Source organism: Manacus candei, unplaced genomic scaffold, assembly GCF_025592945.1.
Source record: "Manacus candei isolate 608988 ecotype Guabito, Panama unplaced genomic scaffold, ASM2559294v1 h1tg000037l, whole genome shotgun sequence".
Lineage (NCBI taxonomy): Eukaryota > Metazoa > Chordata > Aves > Passeriformes > Pipridae > Manacus > Manacus candei.
In genome coordinates this window covers 7,658,013-7,677,305 of record NW_026138085.1, presented here as the reverse complement: position 1 = coordinate 7,677,305, position 19,293 = coordinate 7,658,013, and the positions used below count along the sequence as shown (strand labels likewise).

General features: G+C 41.4%; 2 protein-coding genes across 2 annotated transcripts in view; one reads left to right on the top strand and one right to left on the bottom strand.

Moving 5' to 3' along the window:
• LOC127473848 (sulfate transporter-like) overlaps positions 1 to 19,293 on the top strand; it is a 335,874-nt gene that overhangs the window by 151,680 nt on the left and 164,901 nt on the right. The gene's annotated exons all lie outside the window — the stretch shown is intronic.
• On the bottom strand, positions 2,530 to 11,751 carry IL12B (interleukin 12B). The gene is made up of 8 exons (XM_051793987.1): positions 11,657 to 11,751; positions 8,724 to 8,808; positions 7,357 to 7,632; positions 6,734 to 6,851; positions 5,526 to 5,719; positions 4,587 to 4,732; positions 3,239 to 3,363; positions 2,530 to 2,794 (listed from the first exon to the last, which is right to left on the bottom strand). Exons 2-8 carry the CDS (start codon positions 8,806 to 8,808, stop codon positions 2,791 to 2,793), a joined length of 948 nt encoding a protein of 315 aa, XP_051649947.1. The 5' UTR covers positions 11,657 to 11,751; the 3' UTR covers positions 2,530 to 2,790.

The window sequence follows — 19,293 nt, the reverse complement described above, 5'->3', positions numbered from 1 at the left end:
CTTCCCAGAAAATGGTGGGACACAGAGTCAGGAGTAGGTCCAGTATAAGACTGTTATCTATTTATACAGTTAATGACTCTCATACCTCAGGAACCTCAGGAATAAACTTAGTTCTATAATTTTATTTCAGAAGCTTTGATTTTGCAATCTAAAGTTTTGGGGGCAATTTTGTACATTGTGCAGCCTGACTGAGTCTGTGCATTGTGACATTTATCAGAAGGTGTCCAGATTATTTGCAGTGCAACAAGGAGAGGAATTAAGAAAGAGAAGTCCAAGGACTAACTGACACATCAACTATTGTGTTCCTAAATGGATGGAGTATGTTTGAAAATTGTCTCCAGTATATGGAGCCACCATAGGGAATATTTGAGCTGTGATAGTAACACCTTTTTATACAGTCTAGACAGTCCCTCAGAGATAGGAGACTGACAATTTTTAGAGGAGATATTCACAGGCACTTGGGTCCATATGAGGCCTAGGAAATCGATAATTAAGGATTAAAGCCAACTTTATGTCTTAGAGTGCAGCCATCTTATAATTAACCTGATTTCTGCAGAAAAAGAGGTAGTTTCAAGCTGCACTTTGTTATTTTCCGGAAGAATCTTAGCCAATTACTTCCCTCCCTGGCTCCTGATTCCCCTATAATCCATGCCAGAAAAGCTTCCTGTAGGAAGGTTCAACTCACCTTATGGCATTGTGGCACAGAAAGGCAAATTCCTCTGAAGGCAATAGATCAATGTAATCTTTGTCAGGATACTCGTAAATTTAGCCTGAGTATTCCAGAGAACGGAAACTGGGCTGGACCCAAGTTAATGAGAGGTTGCAGTGATGGGTTTCAGTGGTGCCAAGGTTTCAACCCAGTTGTCTGAAGAACAGGAAGGTCGGTCCTATGAATTCTGAGCACTGCACCGACAGGATCAGAGAGAAACCTCAAAGACCTCAAGATCTATTTCAAGTGGTTTCAGTTACAAACCTCCTGACCACAAAGGCCAGAGAACCTCAGTGTTTTCTTTGCCTGCAGAAGAGGGTTTAGGGGATCTGGCTAACTCACTGTTACCACTTTGCTGGATGGTCCTGCACACTTTTACAGGCCACGGATTTGTTAGTATTAATCAGTAATAATTACTTTGCCCTACAGACATTTTTGCAGGAGTAGTGTATAACATTCTGGTAGAAAAGTGAACAGTGACACAAACCATTCTTAAAAAATCACAAGTAAACCAAATTTTCTTGTTTTCAGATGTATTTATTATTAGCTCATTAAAAAAGCACAATAAATTGCATTTATAGTGGAAATAAGACACATAAACTTAATATATTACTAGCATTTGTAGCTAGATTGTCAGCAGTTTTCTGAAATATCAGATATCTCACACATTTCAATCTATAAATATCTGAAATTACCACCATGGCTAAGACTGGGAAAAAAGGAAGCATGGTTGCAATGAAAGTCTTTCTTTAATTTCACTGATTCTTTATCAGGGCTTAAAGTCTGAATCATCGGATATTTTACTCTTTTGCCTTCCTGTAAGTCAGGACTCAGGTGTTTTGACAAATGTTGCCCCATCTCTGGAAGTGTTCAAGGCCAGGTTGGACAGGGCTTGGAGCAACCTGGTCTAGTGGAAGGTGTCCCTGCCCATGGCAGGGGGTGGAACTGGATGGCCTTTTAAGGTCCTTTCCAACCCAAACCATTCCATGATTCTATGAAAAATACAGAGGCTTCAACACATGTTTCTGCTTTTTTCCAGACCTGGGGACTTACTCTGTGAGCAGTTCAGAGCCAGGACTTGAGGTGTTTTACTTAAGGTTCTGTGAAGACAACAACTCATGATACAGTAGTAGGGAGATACTTTCAAAATGAACTATAAAAATCTGTATTCAAAAACTCTAACTTTAATTAGATGCTTAACACCCATATATAAAACCTGTTAACAATTGGCCTCTGAGGTATCAGATACAGTACAAGTGTAATTTCAGCTGCCTTGGTTGTAGCTGCAGATTTCTGACTCCTGTGCCCAGTGCCTGTGGCACAGCAGGTTGGAATTCATTTTATTGTCAGTAAATTCCACTGCAGGACATGCACTGGATACACATGGGTCACTGAATAAAGGGCCTCCAGTGACCACAAACGTGGAGGAAAAGGAGGTTGTTTAGGAGGGGTTAAATTCAGGCACTGGCTACCAGTTCCTTTCATGTTCATGAGTGGTGGTAATAGGAATTAACCACAGCACTCATGCAGCCAAGGCTTTCTATGCTTACACATTCCAACAAAAATAAATAAAAATAAATAATTAAATAGACACATAATCAAACCATTAAATAATGGAATATTGAAACAGTTCTTTCTGGAATTTACTTTACAAATAACTTAACATATGAAATGGTTCGAATAGTAACTGCTATCAACTGCCCCAGCAAGTCATGTCAATAAATAAATAAATAAATAAATGAATGAATAAATAAATAAATAAATACATAAATAATGCATAAATAAATAAATATTAAATAAATAAATGAAATGTAATAATGTGAACCTACAATAATAGCTGACAGCAACGCATCAAATTCATGTTAATATAACATGATGTATGCTAAAGGTGTTACTCATATCTGGGGAATTTAAGAGCTGCCAAAATCAGGAACATATTCATATCTTACAAAAAAAGATGTTATGACTTCTTAATAATCTCAAATGCAGATTTTTCTTCAAATTGTGCTTATATTCTTGTGCTGGTTCATTCTTTGCTTTCTTTAAGAGTATTGTGCCATCCTCCTGGAATCTCTTATTAGTTATCTGTAACATAAGAGAAAGGAAATTTATGTAAGAATTATCTTAATTCTCCTCAGACCCAGATTTTTAGTCCACAGGCCCACACCATGCAAGGCTCAGGAGGCTCTGTGTCTGATGGGGATCAGGGATTCAGTTCAGCTGATGCATGTGAGGCACTGTAACCCAACCCATGTCCATGAACCTACACCCATTGTTTCCTCTCTGATTTAAATGGATTCTAATTGTTTCCTCGATTATTTTTGTAAGAGAATCACCATTTAGGCGGCCCAACACATTTATTCTCTTACAGATGTTTAATGAAAAAGAATATTCAGGAGACAAAAATGATTCCAAGGAAATGTAAAATCAATGATCGTTTAAGAATTAGAAAAAAAAATCATAGACTCCATACTCTTCTAGGTAAGGAATCATCCCTGCTTCTCTAGTAGAAGGTTCTTTAAGCCTTACCTGCAGAGTGAAGACCAGTCACTCCAGGATGAGTGGTAGTAACGATCCCTGGCCTGCACGGAAATCTCATCCTTTGGCCCAGTGTTTGGAAGGTGGAATGACTGTTCATCAGTAACATAGACGACCTGTGAACAGGGCACAGCTCCTTCAGTGGATTGTAAAGGTTGAGAACACAGCACCAGAAATGTTCCAACAAGCTCATGTCACTTAACCCCCCACTGGCAATCTAGTGTTTCACAGGCACCAGTACCACCCACAGGCAGCAAAGGCTTGTGAGAACTTGAGTCACAGCAGAAAACAACTGAACAGCTCATGTTCCACTGAAGTTGGTGCTCTAAAGTGATCCAAACTCCAGACTGAAACACGCATTAAGACAAAGGGGTTATTTATTTATCTGGGTTTTTCTCTTTTTATTTCTTCTCTCATAGTGAGAACCATAAAAGACAGAGGTTACTCCTTTTCAGTGTCATTGAAGTTCCCACTGAGGACCTGTGGCTGATACAAGAAGCCTCTGGAGACTCTCCAGTTTCTCCCCTGAAGGGACTGTAGGAGCCAACACTACTAAAATCAATGGGGGAATGGCCCCATCTGCTGGTACGGGCGAGTGGATTCTGTCCACAGAGGAAAACACATCCTCTTTGGATGTGTCTCTGGATTAATCCTCTGACAAGCTGGGATGATCACTACATTTGTTTGCTTTTCTGATTGCTGGACCAAGGCAGAGCAGCACTGCAGTTCAGGTCCTGCTCTGTGGTCAGCTGGTCTTCCCAGTTCTCTGCCAACCCAGGCAAGTCACCATCACCACTGTGTGCCCATGAGCATCAGCAATAGAAGCAAAACCATTTGTGATTTAAAACTGACACAGAGGAACAATGTTTAGATAATAATTAACTAACAAGGAATAGAGTGGCAAAGACCACAGACTGAACAGGAATGCTTCCAAATGAATCGGTGATTCCTTATTTCTTGTTCTCCTATAAAGTCTGAGCTGCCCAGGTACGAACAACACATGAGGAAAAATCCATGTAACAGATCTGAGACTTCTTGATTTGGAAAATGGGATTTTCACACATTAGGACCCACACAGCCTACTAATGAGTTGGTAAATACTTTTCTCATGCTGGTACAGCTATGCAATACTGGGCAGGATTTTCTCTCCTCAGTAACATCAGGGATCTTACTGCTCATAGAACTGGGAAGGTGTTTTCCTGCCAAGGCAGAACTTGCCACATTCGGGTCTGAGCACCCGTTTTTTTAATTTTAGTTCATGATTCTTACATACAAAGCTTATATTATTTATACTATCTGTTCAAGCAATAAAATTGTGTTTCAAATGTTGTGTTTTTACCTGGTTTTTGCGTTTCTTCGGGCTTTTAACTTTGACCTTAAAAGTCAAAGGGAAGTAGGACTTTGGGGTGCTCCATGTTTTGGGATATTCCCAGGTCACCATTCCATTTGTGGCCACATACTGACATTGGGGTGGGTCAGGTTTTACTGCAAGAGAAAATATAGAGGTAATTAATTCATATTAGCAACATAATATCGGATGTTGGTGTCCTACTGTTGATAATTTTATTGGAATGAGCACTGGGAGACTCTAGGAGATTAAGAGAGGAGTAGATATTATGTATAAGAACTGCCTTTTGTGCTTCTCACAGAAAATAAAGCACACTCCCATAATATCTCTGGGTAAGATCCTGGGGGTTTTTTCACCTGAAGGGTTGCAGAGGGCTATATTGGACATGGAGGAATATCTTCAACCTCTGCTGACTATTAGGGCATTTAACAAACACCTGTTTCTTTAGGATGCTGCCTCATTTTCACGTGCCCTGTGGCATCATGATCACAATTTACATCCTCTTATTCCTATCCATTTCTATTAATCTGCCCTGGATGCCCATCTGTAGGAATGGATCAGGAGGGAAGCATCCATAGCCTTAACCAGCTCTCAGAGAAAAGCCTGCTGGGTTATTGGTTGTTCTCTGACTTCTTCCACATACCCCTTCTGAAACATGCCCATCTACTAGAGGAGGCTACAGAACTTCTGGGACGTGGGTGTGAGAGGGTTGAGGTCACAAGCCAGGAAGATATTGCTTCTTCACTTCCTCATCCTCTTCCAGGCTGCTGCTATGTCATGTTTTCCCCTGTTCCTGTAACTGGGGGCTTGATGCAGCTTTACAGTATACTAGGGAGGGATTCCCAAGGCTGGTATGATCACCTACCCTCAGTTCCACTGTCGGCAGCAAGAATAAAGCTAAGAATTGATCATGATTCCTGGTCTACTCACTGATATCTCTGATGAAGAAGCTGCTGGTGTAGTTCTCATATTCCACCTCATCGATGACCTCCAGGAACATGTCAATGGGCTGGTGCTCTTCAGCAAAGGGACAGTAGTTTTCTTTGCGGCACTGGGACGTGTATTTGGTCACTGATCCATCGGTGTGAGCCACAGGGCTGCTGCAGGTCACATCTCCCTGAGGGCTGGACACAGAACAGAGTAAAGGAGTGGGGATGCTGGTTGGTTCTGAGAATGTGTTGCCACAACAACAACAACATGTAGTGTTGTAAGGTTAGGTAAGGTAATATTTTGATGTTGTTTGTATCATTTCATGGCTGCCCTTCATCTGCTGCAGAAAAAGCTCAGTGGGAGTTCCTACATTTTCAGTGCTGTAGGACATATTAATGTAAAATCACAACCACACCACAGCCCCTGCCTTAGCAGAAGGAATCAGTGTTTAACCCTAAAGCAGGGTATCACTGTTTTTATTACTAGTATCCCATGGCAAGCTCTAGTATCTTACTTCGTTCCTTCACCCTCTCCAAAGGAGGGAAGGTGGAGAAGTATCTACTGGGAAATAAATACCAAAACTCATCTATAAAATACTACCTGAATCTGGTTCTGTTTTTGCTTTCAGCTAAATAAAACTTGTTTCTTGTTGTTTCTTCTTTAATGAACTGAAGTGACTTTTGCTGAAGTACTCTATGCTTTGGAGAAACTCCCAGGAGTGGTGGGAGGCAGGAAATCCCCCCAAGGTTCCCATCACACATTTCCCTCACAGGTTTCTGCTGTGTTCCTCAGCAGAGACTTGTCAGTGGGCATGTGGCCTCTGCCGTGGGTGCAGCCTCCCACTCCCTTCATTCTGTCCCCTCTCGGGACTCGGAGCTGTGGTTGTTTCTGCTTTTGGCTCAACTTCCTCTCTTCCCTCCACAAACTGTTCTGCTATTGCTTAAGTTATTCTGTGGCTGAAACAGTCCACTGGGTGTCATTCCATTTTCATGTCTTTATTAATTTCTGAGCTATTTCCATGCTGTTATCAGTTAACTTATTCCCTGTGATGCCTCAAAATATTTTGCAGATATTCTGGCTCTGCAAGAGAAATTTCTTCCTTTCTACGTGTTCTAAACAGCCTAAAATCCAGGATCTCCTAGACAGAGTAACACAAAGGGCTGCTCTGGCCTTACTATGAGTTTGCTAAGGAAAGTACAAGCTCTTACCCTTTTAGACTTTTGATGGTGAACTTCACATTTGGATTCTCATTTTCTGTCATCCATGAACACATGAAAATTCCAGAGTAGTTCTTTGCCTCACATTTTAAAAATGTCCACTTTGGCTCTAGATGGAAAAAGAAAGAAAACATGATTTATTTATTATTCTTGCTGAAATGGTCAAAGCAGAGACAAAACAGTAGTTCGATGGACTTATATCTATTTTGGCAGGTGGGTTCATAGGCAGACACAGTCTGAGGCTGTCCCGTGGGCAGCCACGTGTAGTTACAGAGCCAAATAACAGGTAGTGGCCAAAGCCTACTTCACGTGGCACCACATCAACGTAGTATTGACAGAAGCCAGAGCACACCCAGGCTGTGGCAAAGAGCTGTCAGGAAGAGATTTACATGCACAAATCCACTGTTCCTTCCACAAAGAAATCCTGCAGCTGTGCAGTTGGCAAATGCCTGTGTTTGTTACCACAGAGCCACTGAAGGAATTATTTGCATTCCACTGTCAGTAAGGCCTTCAAGAGAACCCATTTTAAAGTGGGTATTTCTCACACATTTCCAGAAAGCTCCCTCTGGCCCTCAGTGGCCAAAGCTAAGCAAGGAACATCCCATCTTCCATACCTTTAAAGCTTTTCAGAATCGACCTTATCATCTGCCCGTTGGAGTCGATTTTGCTTATGAGGAAGAAATTATAGCTGAGGATTTCATGGGTATTCTCCGCCAGACAGGTGTAGTTTCCAGCATCTGGGAACTCCTTCACTTCAGCAATCAGAGTCTTTCCTTTTCCTTTCCATTCAGAGTCCTTTTTCCAGTAAACTGCTTCATTGGGTGAGTTACAGGTGAGCTCCACTCTCGTAGCTGGTGTCTCAGCATTCCACTCAGACTCTATGACATACACTGGACATAGCAAAGAAAAAAATTAGCAGCTACTCCTATGTGCCAGTGGGAAGGTTGGACTGAGTCCTTTTCCCTCAGCTCTACTGTCCAGGAGCTCAACACTCCAGTGAGATGTAAGTTCCAGTGAGTTCTAGGACCTTCTCACCAGAGCATTTCACTACCAGAATAAGAGCTTTAAGGCTTTACCACAAAGGAGAAACACTAAAAAATACCTGTCAAGCACAGAATCTTAACTGGCGGAAAACATTCAGCTCTAGGAAGTTTGGAAGTTTCCCAAACTGCTTATGGACTTGTGAAACACAGGCAAGGTGAGTCTTACAGACTTCAAACACAAAGTTTACTCCCAATGCTGACAAACAGATTTGCAGTTTTCAGCACTGTGGTATTGCCCAGAGAACCCACAGGATAAATATTTTTTTTTAAATGTAAATATATGGGGAAAAGTAATTTAATCCCTTTTTAGAAATGGAACACAATCGAGGATATTTTTTTCATGTTGACTTGGGTCCTTCTTTTTGGACAATTGCCTTGAAGGCAGCTTGGATTATGGAGCTACACTGAGTGAATAAGAACAACAAATTTTATTATCTGAATTTAGCCAAATTTTCTGGTAAATTATTCAAAAGAATTGTTTGTTTATTACCCTGTATTTTTACAAATGTATTTACATTTGACTTATTTGCCAGAAAAGTTGATAAACTATTTCTAGGTTTTAAGTTTTACTTAGAAATATTTTTTTCCACAATTAATTCTTCACTTGTTTGATTTTGGGCTGTTACCTAAGTCACAAGAGGCTGTTTCTGCCTCCAGGCTGCATGACTGAAACTTTTGAAACACGAGGAGAAGGAATAGGAAATAAGACAGTTGCTAATGCAAATATAGCAAATATGCTATTGTATGACATTTTAGGACTTCTAAATATTTCTTCCAATAACTTCAATTAATTGGCTAATTATTGACAAAGACATAGGAAGAACCTTGGCCTAAGATACTATAATTAACAAGTTCTGTGCATGTGGCCACAATTATAATTCAGAAATGGCCATGTTCTGAAGGCACCTGAAGGTCTCAGGAGGTGAAGACTTGCTTACCATTTTCCTGAAGTTTCCACTGCACAGCTTCCAGTAGGGCAGCAAAGGAAAACAGTGAAAGTAAGGCACAGAGCAGGTGAGGCATCTGGAAGGAAAAAATAAATTGCTGAACTTCATTGAGGTTGGCTGAGTGTGCATTGAAATCAGGCTCATGCTGGACAGAGTGACAAGACAGGGTCAGTCCCAGTGAACTAAGAGACATTCTCCTGTTCTAAAAGCTCTTGGACTATGTAAAAACTGAGTTTGTAACACTATTTTGATCCACTTGTTACTTTCACCACAAGCCAGACTAGAGAAGCAATCATGGACCTCAGAGGAAATTGTTGTGTGCATTGATCTGTCGGGAGCTCAGAAGCATTCTCAGATTCCTTGGTTAAATATTCCTCATGCAAGAAAAGTCTTTCTGATGGCAGTGAGGCCAGTTGTACGAACAAGGCACTGGACTAAAGGATTAGTGGACATTAAATTTCATTCATACAAAGCTTGTGAGCTAAACACATCAGCAGTCCTATTAAAACAAAAGATTGTCAGTAAAGGGAAGGGCCTGCTGAAGGGTTTTGCTGGACTGTTGTCTCCATCACGTCTGTGAGAACAAGTGACAGCAGGGTCAATAACGCAGTGTAGAGCTGGAGCCAACACTGACCATTGCCTAACTGTTCTAGTGTCCACCTCAGTTTGCACACACTAATTAAATTTTCAAGCAATTTCAGGCAAAATTCCTCCTGGATTCAGTGGCACAGCTCTATTTGCAGAAAGGGCTGGATACGTAGATCATTGTTGCTGTGTGTGTAGCTGTATTTACAATATATAAATGCATATTTATCCTGAACTTATTCAAAATACTGCCAGAGCTCTTTATGAAACACCAAACACCTTTATCAAATATTGTAGTAATCACTGGGTGCATAAAAAACTTTAACAACAGTTATTTAGATACACTTCCAGACCTTTTTTAGCTGTAGATTAAGCCAAATGAATAGGAAAATGGCTTAGAAAAAAGAGACTGGTGAATATAGCTTTCAAAGCCTATTCTGACTACAATATGAGTCCAAACGCACATGAAAAACACAAAATTAAGTGTTTGGGGAGTTTTTCCTCCCAAACCAGTCTTTTTTTAATAAAAGGGGAGTAGCCCTCCTGATTTCTTGAGAGTGTGTGTTCCTATGTGTGCCGAATCTGTTCCTTGCTGGCAGGTCCTGCTGTTATGAACCATCCTTAACCTTGGTCAGAAATCAGCTGTCCCTGGTCCAGTGCCCTTTGGATTTGTGCACAGCTAATAATAGGACCAGAAGCTACCAGCAAAGTATCTGGAGGGTGTTTAGGAGAGGAACCAGCTCCTGTTGCAGTTGCACTGAGAGCGGCACAAACCCCAGTGAAAAGCTGGTTACCATCAAGCAGCCAAATACAGAATCATTTAGGCTGGAAAAGACCTCTAAGACATACAATATCCTATTAGTAGTGTATTGCTTCATTACAAGGCAAACCCTCTTTGCTGATGATTTCATGTGCAGGCAAGACTAGCTGGAATTTCCAAAAGAAAACTACATTTTGCAACTTTCTGAAAAAATGTCGATTTCTGTCATTGAAACATGACATTCATCACTACACTTCATAAACCCAAAACTAAACATCAAAACACCAACTAAAACTGGAGGAGTGTGATACATGCCTTTCCTTCCATAGCAACCTTTTGGCAAAAGTAAAACCTCCAAAACATAAAAGTTTTTCTTGCTTTTGGAGGGAAGCTTCACATGTTTGTGATGAAAGAAGTTAACAATTTTAATGGAAATTATTCCATTTTTGAGATGGGGGGAGAACACTCCCTCCCCCATCTCAAAATTTTATTGAAAAATTAATCAGAAATAAACTCAGTTTCTGAACATCATTAATCAGTGCAGTTGCCTGAGCACTTCATAGATGAGGAGGGCATTCCAACATCATATGTTCAGAGAATCACAGAATTATGGAAAGGTTTGGGTTGGAAAGGACCTTAAAGATCATCCAGTTCCACCTCCTGCCAGGGGCAGGGACACCTTCCACTATCCCAGGTTGCTCCAAGCCCTGTCCAACCTGGCCTTGAACACTTCCAGGGATGAGGAAGCCACAGCTTCTCTGGGCAACCTGTGCCAGGGGCTCACCACGCTCATAGGGGAGAATTTGTTCACATACATTCAACCTAAACCTGCTCTCTTTCAGTTTGAAGCCACTCCCCCTTGTTTTGTCACTCCAGACCCTTGTCCAAAATCCCTCTCCAGCTCTCTTGGAGTCCCTTTAGGCACTGGAAGGGGCTCTAAGGTCTCCCCAAAGCCTTCTCTCCTCCAGTTTGACACCCTCGGCTCTTCCAGCCTGGCTCCAGACCAGAGGAGCTCCAGCCCTTGTAGCATCTCTGTGGCTTTCTCTGGACTTGCTCCAGCAGCTCCATGTCCTTTTGCGGGGACCTCAGAGCTGGAGGCAGCACTGCAGGTGGGGTCTCATGAGAGAAGAGGAGAGGGGCAGAATCCCCTCCCTTGGTGTTCCCTCCGTGTTCCCTGTGATATGCAGCACAAGGTGCTGTAAATCAGCACAGATTCCTTTGCTGAGAATCACAGAATAATTTCTGTCAGCAAGGACCTCTGGGCCTCATCTGGCCCAATCTCAGCTCTAGTCAATGGAACAGTCTGACCATAAGTACATATTTGTCACCGTTCACACCCCAGCAACACCAGTACAGTGAGATAAAGAGATTATTACCTGATAGCATAGATAACAATTCTGTGAGCTTTGTACATACGCACATTATATGCTAAACTTCAGGGAGATGAGTATAGAAATACTATCCTGAGAAAAATGTCACAAAAACTATTTAAATACACTTTAAAATAAATAATTATAAGTTCTCATTAGTTTTATCTGAAGCAGTTGGTACCAGAGTAAGAGAAGAAAAGAATTCTCACCTTTTCCTGTGACGGCGCCTTTAGTGAAGTTGTCAGGCAGGTTTGATTTGTGATCTGAAGGAAGCAAAGTGCTGGCTCCCTTATAAATACTCCTAAACTCTGAAAGGAAAGGGATGCTCTGTTTCACCGCAATACCACAGAATTGCAACACGTGGTTTGAGTTCCTTTTTTACATAGTGGCACAGCTAAAGCAAAAAAAAAAAAAGCTTGGGACTCCCAGGTAAACTTGAATGAGGAAATGAAATTATAAGATTGTTAAAATGACCTTTATAGTTTGAGCATTTCTTTTTCCTGTTTGATTCTCTGTCTCTCTCATACAGCCTGTTCATTATCTGAGGAAGAGTAAATACAGGCCAAATAAACTTCCAGAACTCTCTGATGGGAAATACATTATAAAGACAGAAAGAGAAAGTTAAATAAACTAAAACCATTTCTATCTGATAAGCATGAAAGAGATAATTACATGGAATACAATCCCAGCTACCACATCAATCAGAGGTAAAGGGAACATATATATTTTTTAATTAGTACTTTAGAATTGAGTTTGTTCTAAGAATTGAGACTTAGGTCAACCAAAAAATAAACAATTAGTTCCAGCTTAGAAATAAAAACCTGGTATTCACGCATTATTTTACGTTGCAGTTTTTAAATATAATCTAATAAACCTGATGTTCCTTTTAGACCTTAGGTATAAGAAGAGCTCTGTGCTCAATATGGGGTTTGAAAATTAGGAAAAAGTTTTCATTTTTTTTTTATTATTTGTGAAATAATAGAATACAATTCTCATTGTTTGTCAGGCAAACCAAAATACACGGATTATAAAAGCAAAAAAAAGTTTTGAAATTCAACCTGCTTAGGAAGGGACCTGACTCTATCCCATGTACTTTCCAGTGACAGTATTCCTACAGCCCAGCAGTCAAAGCCATAGAGCCGCAATCCAGCAGTAAAAAGATGGTGCCTGTAGAATCATGGAATAGTTTGGATAGGAAGAGACCTTAAAGCCTGTCCAGTTCCATCTCTCTTCCATGGGCAGGGACACCTTCCACTGGACCAGGTTGCTCCAAGCCTGTCCCAACACGGCCTTGAACACTTCCAGGGATGGGGCAGCCACAGCTTCTCTGGGCAACCTGTGCCAGGGCCTCACCACCCTCACAGGGAGAATTTCTTCCCAATATCACATCTAACCCTGCCCTCTGCCAGTGTGAAGCCATTCCCCCTTGTCCTGTCACACCAGGCCCTTGTAAATAATCCCTCACCATCTCTCTTGTTGGCTCCCTTCAGGTACTGGAAGGCCACAGTTAGGTCACCCTGAAGCTTCTCTTCTCCAGGCTGAACAATCCCAATTCTCTTGGCCTTTCCTCACAGCAGAGCTGCTCCATCCCTCAGATCATCTTGGTGCCTCCTCTGGACTTGCTCCAACAGGTTCATGTCCTTCCTGTGCTGGGGACCCCAAAGCTGGAGGCAGCACTCGAATGGTCTTTCAGAAGTCCTTCACATGGATGAAACCACACAAGCATCCTCAATATGTTGCATATTTGGTGCCCCCAAATATGGCAAGTACATAAAACAAGAGGAGGAGCAACCCAAATTAGCAGGGAGATAAACTTATCAGCAGGTGCAGTGCATGGGGTTCCTGTTTATTGCCACACACCTGGGAAGCAAACAGCAGAGGGGGTGGAATCCCCCGACTGGAGAGAGGGTAGTCTTGGGATTCTGGATTAACTGTGCTGAAAGCTTTACACAAAAGTACATAGTGCCAGTGGACTCCTTTCCCCTCCCCTATTCCAAGAAGTGTGGCTTCAGTAGGATCACATACACCTTTGGCAACTGAGCTGGAACTCCCTCCCATCTGACAGGACACAAAACTCAGGCACTGCAATCTCAGGTGGCCCTGATGAGTCCCTGCCAATCCCAAAGTGCCCAACCTGCTCCTCAAACATTGGCCTCAGAATTCCCTTTGCCAGAGCTCATAGCCAGAGCTGGGCAGGTGGAGCATGAGGGCTCCAGGTGGGAGGGCAGCCCTTGGAAGCCGGTTTGAAATGGTGCCTCTGACACAGAGAAAAACTGTTCCCTTCATGTCCCAAATGCTGAATCTGGATCAAAGTGGTTTATGGATTTATTCCTGAAACAGAATTGACCAGCAATCACTGAACCGTTCATTTGAGATCCGTATCAGTAATATAACAGAGAAGCCAGGGTTCTCGACACTTCCAAAATGTTATTAATAACTACAGAGCTCCACCCTCCACTTACCCCAGAGAGCTCTAATGTCCCTCTCCCACACGTACACACGGTCTTACCTGCACACACTGAGGGCCTGTGTGGGTTATGGGCCCATGTACCATCTGTGATCTGACTGGTGTTCGTCTTCCTTTCTCCCATGATCATTTGGGACCAATGTCTTCTCAGGCAGTTCTGGATCCTCCCTCCACATGGACTGTTTGTATTCCCACTCCTGTCTGAATGGCTGCTGTTATCCAGGACATTTGCAGAAGATGGGCCATGGGGACACTGACACTGCTCCTGCCATTGTTTTTCCCTGTTCAGAAAGAGAAAACGTCATCTGGAAAGTGTGTGGAGAAAGATGGGGCAGGAGCAGCTGGGGCACATGTGAGTGAAAGGTATCCAACCCATTCCAGGTGAGAAAATTGTCTCCTCCTGATCCTGGTGCCTGACTACCTTTGAATGCAAGTCAGCAGGAGCCTGGGCTGGGCACCACTGTCCCATTCATTGGCTTCTCCCTGGGGACACCTTGGAATGAGGGCTGGGAGGAAGCCTCAGGGAACAGTGACGCTCCTTCCCCTCATGGCCTCAGCCTGTTGTAACTGCAGCCTCAGTCAGCACTTGGGGCAGCTCTCCTTGCACAAGGGGCAAAGAGCCCAGCCTGAATCAAGGTTCAAAAAAAATTTGTTCCCATTTAAGTCCATTTCCAATTTCCAAAACTTCCTTTTGTTATAACACACAAGTTTAACAGCAAGTCAGCTGTGACCAGGAAAACTGGAGAGCTGCATTAATTGATATAAATAAATACATATTTTCAGAGTGTGTGCTTGCAGAAACACTTAATTCCCTTAGCTCAGTTCTTGTCACAGGACAAATGGAGTAATATGGTACCCAAGTTTTATGCCAAGAATCCTAGATATCAGCTATGGAGCACAGACATATTTCTGTGGAACTTCCACGATGGGATAGTTTGCTATGATCCATCAGAGGAATTTTTAAATATTAAAACATAGAGATTGTGAAAATATCTTCGATGACAGTCTGGTTTTCCATTATGAGCTCATATATTCTAAAGGGGAAATTCAGAGGAGAGCAGCTTCTCTCCCATCTTTTTATTCTACTTCCCCTATGACACTGAAAGAGAATGGTGGAAACTCTCTGGTCATGTTTTGCTTTCCTCTAATGCCAAGGAAATATTCCTTTTTGGTAGAAATGGGAGAAATGGCAGAAAACCTCCCCTTTGAAAATGGGGTTACTTTCTTATGAAGGACAGATGATTTTTGCTTCATGGAATGACAAAAGTTATTTTACCTCAATACTGGAAAAAATGCATAACATTAGGAGAAGGACAATTTATATAAAATGTATAATCAGTATTATTGCTTTATATGGAATTTCCTTCAGCATCTGTCTAGTTTTTCTGGATAGCAAAGATCAAGTTTTATTACTGCTCTTTCTGCTGCAATAGCAGTGAAAATGGAACTCTGTTCTTTATAATTCACTAAACAGTGACTTATGTGACTTCATTGGGAAACACTGTCATATTAGTATAGCAATGAATTTTCCTAAAAAATCCCTGTTGCAAGCTACTACATGGAATCATTGAACCAAGATCCAACCTTGAGAGAAATGTAAAACAACACAGGGGAAAAATACTTCTGTTAAAAGTCAAAAGTGATTCATTTGCATTCTGGTACAACCAGAGCAGCTGGCCGAGATGGGGACATTGGGTATCTCTCCCTCCTTAGGTGGAGAGGACAAGAAGATGGTTACCTCATTTACAGTAGGATTACTGAGGCCTGAACTAATTAATTGGCCAATACCATGCAAATGTAATTACTCAACTTTCAGTTAGAGCTGAGTGTTGTTCAGTGTAGGGCTGGATGTGAATTCAGTGCAGACATGGAGCATAAGCTGGTGCTATCCAAGAGAAGTGGAAAGGAAGGGGTTCATCTCTTAGTCTTACTCCTTTCTCCTCCAGTAAATCCACATCTGCCCAGTCAACTTGTAACTCACTGTGTGTTGGGTGTGTCAAACCTGCAGCCTGTGTTTACAGACAATATAGGAAATGTAAAAAGAATGTGATAGTACTATCCTGCCTAAGGATTTTTAAAAAGCCAAAAGAAGGTATGACGTTTCCAAAGAGTTTTAAGAACCAGATCACATTTTCTACAGCAAATGGCTCTCTAGAGTAAATGGCATTTGGGTACCTAAGTCCATGATACACTTTTGCAAATCTTTATAGGTGCTCAGAGAATATGGGGCAGAGATACAAAAGAAACTGGTATCTCTGTTAGATTTATCACAGAACTATAAAGACACCAATCCTCTGACACAGGAAGCACAGAAGTTCCTCCCCCAGGGCATGAGTGTGAAGAGGGTTCATTGCTATTTTAAAATGCACTGCAAATCAATGTTCCCTATGACATCAACCCTCTGTTTCCATCACAAATCTGACATACAGTTGATAAATCTGACAGACTACACCCAACTGCAGGAGCTAAATGCAAGTTTACTTGAAGTTCACTCATTTCTTGAGTGTGATGTTGCAACTATTTAAAATCCAACTATTTAAAGCCTAGAGACTCACACTGAGAATGGGACCCCATCTTATGAGGGATACCAGCAGTACACAGTAAGATTCAATGCCCAGCTCTGATCCAGGCATCTTGTTGCATCATTTTTTACCTGTCAGAAAATTCCAGTTTCCTGAAGGTGGTGAAAAGATATTTTAAATTATGTAATAAGAACTTTGACACCTCCCATGACTGTCATGGAGGAATGAGGTCATATTTGGAAAGCAAAGTTGTTTCACAAATAAACCACTGAAGCGTCCTTGAACTCCTGAAAGTCAAAGGAAACTCCTGAAATTACTCCAGTGGTTGCTTTTGGGACATGACAGTCACTCCTGTAACTTCTTTGCTGAAGTCACATTGTAATAAGTGGGACTACATGTTGGTAACCAACCCTGAATGCTTAAAATTCAGGACCTCTGATGTGGGAGGGTTTCCAGCAACCACAGTAGAAGAGAGGGACCGTGGACTGGCAAATCCTCCTGGCTGTGGCACCAGGTGACCTTTGGAATAACTGTGCCCAGAAGGGGCTGTAGCCCTGCCAGCCTTGCACAGTCCCAGATATTATCTACTTTTGTAAACAGTATTTCCTGTCACCTGCTGGTCTTTAGGATTCAGGGTGGAGCCAGGCCCCATTCCTCAGCTATTCTTTGCACCCACAATATCTAGAAGCTGATTGCAGGAAAAAATGTAAGCTGAGAATTCAACCTCGTGTGTTGTCATGTAAATCCAAGCTTTAACAGTTACGTGAAGAAAAGATGTGTCCCTGTAAAATGATGAATGTTATTAATACTATCATTAGAAAAATAATAAGGTTGTTTGATACTAATCTAGGACTAATGAAAACCAATTAAAACTATGTAATTCAAAACTTTATGTAGGTTTTTTGTCAATAAACTGCAAAAGGGAATCTGGGAGTGGCTTCTGGAGCTTTGCAGCACGCTCCTAAACGAAAGGTGAAAGAAAAGCCCTTTTTTTTTTGCTTTAATTTTCTATTCCTAATAGAACACAAACTTGAATTACTGCAAATTTTAAATATATTCTGTGCAACAGAGGTTTGCAAACTGGCCCAGAGCCAATTCTGAGATGCTTCTAAATGAGCTTTTAAGAGAGTAAGGCCACCTCAGTAGTCTAAAATTTTTAAACACACATTTGAAATTCCACTGGAAAATTTGAAGAAAAGTGAAACTCAGGTTTTTAATATCCACTTGAGTCATATATCACAGAATTTCAAGGACAGAAAACGAATATATTCTTCTCTCTCTCTTTAGTTGGTTTCATACAGGGAATTGTGCAGCAAACCTCAGGGGCCAGCAGCACATGAGCTTCAGCTGGAAATATGCCACGGAATTCACCTTCTTGAACTTTGTCCATTGAAAAGGTGTTCAGAGTAGATCTGAGCTCTAATAGGGAGCAAATAAAATATTTTAACAATTTCTTTGCAATTTAAAAAATGGAAGCACAAAAAGTTAACTTTGCAGTGCAACTTTTTTCAGTGCAACCCCACATTTTCTGTAGGACTGAAGTTTTTTCGTAGTGTTGTCAGTCTGTATTACCTTTTTGTACTTTTAAAAATTATTGTCCTTGTCCTTTATTTCAGTTACTAATTGTAGCCATAGAACACGAGATCCACATAGAATTTTTTTCTTTTTTCACCAAGAATGAGCTTTCTTGGTCAATTTTTAAACTGCTGGACAGTTGTTGTTACAGTGTTTGTGATATGAAGCAGTTCACTGAATTTATCTTGGAAGGGTTGAAGTCTTTAAGAAATTTATTTTATCAGTAATAAGATGTTTCTGCAGCCAAAAAGCATTAAACAAGTGGAGGAAAGAGACATAAGAGAGAGTCTTTGATTTTTAACTGTATTTTGGTTGTCTCATTCCCAGCTGCATTGACATATGGACTGTTGCAAAATTAATGGGAATTAATTTATAAGTAGGAATTGCTTCCTACTTAACCACAGCGATTCAATTTCTTACCACCACCCATTTCTGACTGAGATCTTTGCAGAAGGCTCCTTGTTCAAGGACAGGGGCAGGTTAAGGTGCTGATACACCATATCCTGAATGGAATAGCAGTGACAATCAGTCTCCTGAGCTCTCCCAGTGCCCTCCCACGTCTGTTCCTGACCAGGAGCACGTACATGTTCATGCAAACTCAGTGGCAGTTTGGTAAATAAATAACTGCCTTACACTAAACAATTCAGATGTCAGAGTCAAGAGAAAGCCCTACATGAGGAAACTTCCCAAGGACTTTCCCAAAAGAATGATGAAACTGCTTGCCTGGGGTGAACACATTTGTTTCTGCTTACCATCACACCATGGAGGATGAGGATGTGCCTTGAGTTGCTCATACTGGGAATTGTGTTCCCCTGCTCCTCCCTTGGCTCTGACATCATCCTGATTAAAAGCATCACAACAGGCCCATAGAAAAAGCATCTGTCACCCAGGTGAAATAATTGACTAATGTCAGTAAATTCCTAGACCTGAGCAAGGATGAGATCTCTCTTAAATTTGCCTAAGGAGATATAGGGACCAAAAAAAAAAAAAAAAGGAAAGGAAATGTTTCACATTTAAGATGCCCATGGATTGTACTTAGGGTTGGTTTTTTGCTGAAAACAGAACAGGAGACCTTTTTTGGGGATGATCCTCTACACAGAGCTCTTCAGAGCTGTGAGTGGGCAATGGATACTCCGTTTAAGTTAAAATTACTGGGTTTTGTACATATCAGAGCTCATTTAATCCTGTGTCAAAAGAGGAGAGTCTTTGCTGGGTTCTGCTCTCGTTATGGACAGAAAGTATGAAGGTATGAAACCAGAACCTTCCGGTTTACAGGGAGGAG